A 6791-nucleotide genomic window follows, 5' to 3' on the forward strand; every position below is an offset into this window, starting at 1 on the left:
AGTATTTGTTCTTACATTCATTTTATTACAACAAAGGCAGAAAATACAGCCAAACCAACGTATCCTCAGCATTTCTTAAGTACTGAAGTTGTATAAATGTAAAACACAATGTCAGATGGTTTCAAGTTTCATTTCGACTTGTCACTCACCACAGGTTCATCAAAGGTTTGCAACTCTCTGAAATGAATACTGGCACAGTCCTACACTGAGCCACAGAATGTAACGCTTCTGCATGACTTCAACTCCAAACTAAGGCAGACTAATCCCAGTTCGTCTTTTGAATATTGAGAATCAGGCATTTAAATACAGCAAACTCAAGAAGATGTATTTCACATTAACCAAAAATCAGAGCTCTGGGCTCCTCTTTTTAGAACAGCCATAGAACAGCAGTGTAGAGAAGGCATTCTGCACATTCACCAGTGACTGCGGAAGAACACCAGCATTTACATTCTGGACTCAAATAAAACAGATTGTAATGCAACTGAGTAGTACACAGCATCTTCTGAGAGCTACAAAGTACTGGCTAGCCTGTGATAGATGGATCTGTGCACAGAGGAGCTGGAATGGCTCAAGGCCTTCACTGGTACAGTACACTGGGAAGTGACAGGATGCGGTCAGAGCTCCACCCTGTGTCTGCATAAACACATTTATAAACTCAAGCCTGTCCTCAAATTCATCCTGGACTAATATCCTATCATTAGAGCTAGGATTTTGTAATGCAACATATTCCTCTAGAAGTATACAGGAATACTCAGAATTGATTAGACAAAACTTGTGCTTTGAAGCCTAAAGTGTCTCATCAAAACTGACTTACAAAACTGATGAAACAGACTAATACAGTAAGACAAGCTAGAAATTCCACATGAATGATTACTGCGTATCACAAAGATGTTTACACTCGTCAAGATATGCTTATGGAAATGCTGTAAAGCGATCTAATGAAGTAGAAAGACAACAGTCCAGAGCCAATCTGACAGCAAAAAGATCTTTCTTCCCATTAATTTCACACCATTCTCTCCAGAAAGACTACATACTACAATAACAAACTCAAAACCCACTGAAAAGGTTAAAAATAGTAAATGTCTTTTCTGTCTTATAACTGTAATATTAAAGTATGAAAGAAAACCTGCAGCCTGATAAAACAATCTTTAAAGACAATCAGAACAAGGCATGGAAGAGATCAGAATTAGGTATCCATTAACCAACAACAAATACAGGACTGTAATGCTTCCATACAGCACAAGCTGTACTTTTTAAGTGGAAAACTGCACCTCATCAAATGAAACAAAAGCAACAACTTCGGTTGTAACCACTTTACAACTGTCTTGTCAGGACCTCAACATTACCACAATGAGACAAAAAGGAAGCAAAGAAGGACTTAAGTTTGTTTCCTGAGACTGTCCCTCTGGTCATCACCTACTGAAGTCTAAAAGATCAAGCAAACCAACTGCTAAGGGAGAAAATGTATTGCTTCAGTAAATTACAAATGACATGTGTCCATACTGGCTGATCTGGAACTCAAAGGAGCTCTTTAACTCAGAAACAGTTTGAGCTATTACTTGTTAATGCAACAGTCCACAGAAGAAATAACCACTAAGTTATTCTATAAACAGCAGCCTCAGGTACAAATGTGACTTTGAGGTTTAACCGTTTATTAACTTAATCAGATACAAATCAATGCTGAGAGCCTTAAATTCTCAACATTATTGCAACTCTAGCAATAATGTAGCAACTGTAGCTACTCACTTCAAACTGAAATTCCTGAAATGGGCAGCTATGTCAGAGAAACAAGGCCGGAGCCAGGCAGCCACTGCTCAGATGGTTCTAGGAGTTAGAATACAATCTTTCACTACAATTAAAACTCTTCAGACACAGAGGACAATTACTACGTTACTGCTGCTGATTCTACTATTTAAGCATCAACAAGAAAAAGAACTTTCAGGAGCAGAACACACATGAAGAATGCAAGCATGTTTTTTGGGGGGAGGAGTTGTTTGCTCTCTCCCTTTTTCCCCCAAATCTCCCTAAGTTTTATTATAACCTTAGTCATAAAGGAAAAATAAATGTATTTTTACAGCCCAGAATGGAAGCAGGAAGAACTTTAAAGCATGAGAAATTTCACAGATATAAGAAAATTTTGAGCATCTTGTATAAAGTTGATAACCACTTTTTTCCTGGAGGACTAAATTGGTGCTCCTTATTGCCCAGGAAAATAAAGACATGCTCATAGAGCTTGAATAACTGGATTATTTGCTATCATTTTTTTTTTTATTTATTTTTTTTAATCATAAACAGTTTCAAGAGTAACTTGAACAGAGTTCTATTGAGCTAGATATATGTAACAAAAAATGCAGTTGTGTGACCTGGAGAGACAGGGAGTGCACACCACGCAAGCAGAAAAAAAAATACTTGGCAAACAAAGTATAGAAGACACTTCCGAAGAGGTGATTATTTTGAAGCTTCCCTCGGGTGATGTTTTTTTGACATCAAGCCACCTGTTTTATGAGACTACACTGCAACAAACAAAGCTGTCTGAAACCCTTATGGAAAAAAAAAATGTGTTCTGCCAGTAAATATGTTAACTCTGCTTTGCTCTTTCATAATTCTCTCTCACTGTACTTCCAGTCACTGGTGAATTATGAGCATGGTAAGAATAACAGCAGCTTACTTCTCCCACAGTTTTATATCAACCTTTACCCCACCCTTTCTATTTCTTCTCTGTAGCTTTAGTAAAATTCCTCAATAGAGCACACACAGAGCTGAGATCCCTCCCTGCTATAGGAATGGAACTGGGAATGTTCTACTCCAAAAAAATCCACAAGAGAATTAATACAAAGGAAGAATCTATACAGAAGCAGAAAGGAGGACTATAGTCCTGTTGGACTTGATGCAAAAGCCTTGCATAGTTCAACAAAAGCAGAAAGAAATTCAACATGGGGGGAAAAAAAACCAGACATTTCCCTAATAGACTTAATCTTTTTATCCCCAGGGTAGGACCATACCTTCCTACCAATGCCACTGTATTGGTTAATAAAAACAATCCTTCCAACTTACATAGGTTTTTTGGTTTTTTTTCTCATCTCCTCTTCCTAAGGGCATTATCTTTGATTATTATTGGCAAGCCAACCTTTTACATTCCACGATCCTATACAACAGGAAGCAACACTTAGTTATTCATTCATGTCTACTCTTGTCTTGTCTGACAGTTTTTCTACATCAATATTTAAGATGCTTTCTCCTTTTGGCTGTCTAAAATTCTTTTTTCTCATCATTTTTAAAAGGGGCATAAAAATCACCTGCAAACTCTTGGTTTGCTCATGTATTTCTGTCTGTACACTGTATATTTTTTCAAATCAAAAAAACTTAAAAATAGCTACAGGATGAGATAACCAGAAGTTCAATTAAAAGTTATTATATGTTCATGAGAAAATGATTTATTCAGTGACAGCAGGTAAACAACAGCAGGAGATTAGCATCAAGCTAAACACAGAAAATCTGCCTCTTCCAGGTTATGTGACAAACTGCAGTTCCTCAGTGTTATGTTTTTGTGCTCACAGTCACAGAATATGGAAAAGGTACCTCCTTTGCAGTTTCAGTCAGAAACAACTGAGCAGAAAATGAGTCTTTCCAAGCTTTAAATTGTATCTGTTCCCAGCTCCCCATACACACGCATACCAGGCAACAGTAATTCAGTGCAGAGATGGAAGAAAGCTCTGCCTGAGACAAGACTGGCAACAGTTACTACACTCCTAAAGCCAGGAGAAAGCAGCAGGTTACTACTCATAATCAAGTTTGGATCTCCTTCTTTGGACGGTACAACTTGAATGCACTCTAATTTTTTGCAGCTTTAGGACATAAATATAACGCTGGTGCTCAAAGAATTGCTATTTTCCCAGAGCTTACTGGCAGCAAAAACTAAAAGGTTTTTTTGTTTTGTTTTTGTTGCTATTTTTTTTTTTTTTTTAATGAATGTTTTATCTTCCTATGAATATTGTTTCCTTCCCAAACCACCACACTCTGTTCTCTTTTCCAGGTCTCCAGTATACAATGTATTCTTCTTCTCTGTAGATTTCCATGACATCTTGGCAGAAGCTATAGCTGTGACAAGCTTTGGACTGGAAGTTTTGCTTTCTGATGTGTTTAGCTTTGTGACTGAGTGCTATTGAAAATTAAAGAAAACAAGCAATATTTCTTTCATAAAGTAATAAGTGACCCGAGGGAAGCCTCCCTGTGTGGGAATGGGAAAAAAGTCCCAGTTTTGATGTTCCACAAGTTTCCATAAGTTCATAACTTTGGAAGAAGTCGGCAATTCCATTTCATTTCACCACCTTCCCCTCCTCCCTATTTCTTCTCTCTAAAAACAGAAGGTTTGTTTTTCTATAAGTTACTGCAAAACATCCAGAATACATCTGACACTCCACTACCTGCAATGATTCAAATGACTCAAGATACATGATGTTAAAATTAACTGTCAGCCCCATGCCTGGAACTCAGTCTTACTAAAGAAGAAAAGTCTGACTGCTAAGATATCCTATTGCTTAAAATCTTTGCTCCAATGTAAACAGAGGAAAGTCACACATGTGGTGTCATCCTGTGGGTACCAGCTTCTAACCTGGTAACTGCAACTTAAAGCCAAAGATGCAGTTAAGTTCCTGCTGGTCAGGGCACAGCATCTCGGAATGTAATGGTGAAGTGTGGTGATACAGGCAGTGGTTGTATGTGGAAAACTGATCTTTTTTTTTTTTCAAAGCCTTCAGATTGTACTGATCCCACCCTCCAATAGATGAAGCAGGTGACACCTTTTGTTGAGGCTCTGGAAAGCACTGAGACTATCTCCAAGTGCAATGGCAGGTTCATCACCCATCAAGCCGGCCAATACAGCTGCAGGTCTCAAGCTTCAAGTCTGAGTGCCTTAAACAGAAGTTTAAGAATGCTCTTCTTCAGAAGTTGAAGAATGCTGTGCAGCTCCAAGGTGACAATGCAGGGCACCATACAGCATACTGTACTTCTGTTCAGGGGCCTGGGGAAGCACACAGTTTTCCTCAGGCGAGCCTGCCCGTTGTCAGCTCAGAACAGCCATATGCACACCGGCCTTTGCTGAGCCGGGGTGCGTTCAGACACTCTATAATTTACTGCACGTTTTAGCAGGATAAGGAGGGAAGCAGATACTACCGAAACGCAAAAGCAAAGCCTCCGAAGGGCAGATCCCAGGGAGACCGGTCTGCAGAAGGCCGAGAAAAGCCAGCAGTCAGGCCTCAAGGGAAGCGGCCAGGGGAAGGAAGGAGGAGAAGGCCCGCAGGGCGCAGGAAAGGACGGCCCAGCGCCTGCCTCATTACCTCTCCATGGCCCGCACCGTGTAGCTGACGAGCGGCCTCCCCTGCACGGCGCAGAACTGCTTGGGGGTGGCACCGCCCAGGCGCTCACCGCTCCCTCCCGCCGGCAGCACGGCTGCCACCGCCTTCACCGCGGGCCCCATGTCGCAGCCGCCGGGCTCCATCGCCGCTCGTGGCCCCTCCGCCCGCCCCCCAGCAGCGCGATCTCGGCCGGCACGGCGCAACCGCCCGCCTCGTTTATTTGTTCGCGACACCCGCAATCCAAAGAATCTAGTGCGCCCGCCCGCCTCCAGCGCCGACCAGGCCGTACTCCTCGCCCACCCCGCACTAAGCCAGGCTCTGTGTGCCCAGGCTGCCCCACAGCGCGCACTGCGAGCTCGGTGCGGGGAAAGGAGAAAAATCGCCCGTTCGTACCGGGCTCGCTAAAAAGGTGGAAACAACACAGGGCAGACATAGCGAACGCTGCCCCTTTAAATGCGCAGTGGGCGGTGCGGGGAGGACTCGGCCCTGTACATCCACAACGGCGCTTCCAGCAGGGGATGAGTGCAGGGCACCACGCTCTTAACCTCTGAGTTATAGGAAAAGAAAAAGTCAGTCTTACATCCAGAGTGTGCCAAAATAGCCAGAGGTTTTAGAGTTTGTAGGTCTGTTTTGATCTAATCTTCATGTTTTTGAGATGTTTCCTTGCTTAGAGCTTTTTGTGTTTCTCTGAGTTGTGTCAAGAGGGACCTAAGTGGAACATAGGTGGAGACTTCTGTGAGGAAAGTCAGGCTGAACAGTCTGAAAATAACGAATAAAATAAAATAAATAAAAAGCAGAATGAAAAGCAGCTTGTTAGGTGCCAGGTGGGCTGCTTTGCCAGGGTCGGATGTGAGCTGGGATAAAATGATGGTATGAGATTCACAGAATCACAGAATGACCTGGGTTGGAAGGGACCTCAAGGATCATGAAGCTACAACCCCCCTGCCTGGCAGGGCCACCAAACTATCATGTTTACTAGATCAGGTTGCCCAGGGCCCCATCCAACCTGGCCTTGAACACCTCCAGGGATGGGGCATCCACAACATCCCTGGGCAGCCTGTTCCAGGACCTCACCACTCTCCTAGTAAAGAACTTCCCCCTAACATCCAACCTAAATCTTCCCTCTTTCAATTTAAAACCGTTTCCCCTTGTCCTACTATTATCGGCCCTTTCAAAGAGTTTACACCCCTCCTGATTATAGGCTCCCTTCAGGCACTGAAAGGCTGCAATGAGGTCACCCTGCAGCCTTCTTTTCTCCAGGCTGAACAAGCTCAGCTCCCTCAGCCTGTCTTCATAGGGCAGGTGCTCCAGCCCCCTGACCATCTTTGTGGCCCTCCTCTGGACCCTATTCAACAGCTCTATGTCTTTCTTGTCCTGAGGGCTCCGTACCAGGACACAGTATTCCAGATGGGGCCTCACAAGAGCAGAGTAGAGAGG

At 42.9% G+C, this 6791-nt stretch overlaps 1 protein-coding gene across 5 annotated transcripts in view; it reads right to left on the minus strand.

The window, feature by feature from the left end:
- The window catches only part of CRPPA (CDP-L-ribitol pyrophosphorylase A), a 96198-nt gene extending 90448 nt beyond the window's left edge, over positions 1-5750 (minus strand). For 2 of the 5 annotated variants that reach the window (XM_015853854.2, XM_015853853.2), the window contains exon 1: positions 5337-5750. In XM_015853854.2, coding sequence (XP_015709340.1) covers positions 5337-5497 — 161 coding nt within the window. In that variant the 5' untranslated portion in view covers positions 5498-5750. Of the gene's footprint in view, positions 1-5172; positions 5282-5336 lie in introns of those variants that run through there. The other 3 variants (XM_015853852.2, XM_015853856.1, XM_015853857.1) reach the window with 3 other exon arrangements.
- Positions 5751-6791: the final 1041 nt, after the last annotated feature.

The sequence above is a fragment of the Coturnix japonica genome, chromosome 2, assembly GCF_001577835.2.
Source record: "Coturnix japonica isolate 7356 chromosome 2, Coturnix japonica 2.1, whole genome shotgun sequence".
Taxonomy (NCBI): Eukaryota; Metazoa; Chordata; class Aves; order Galliformes; family Phasianidae; genus Coturnix; species Coturnix japonica.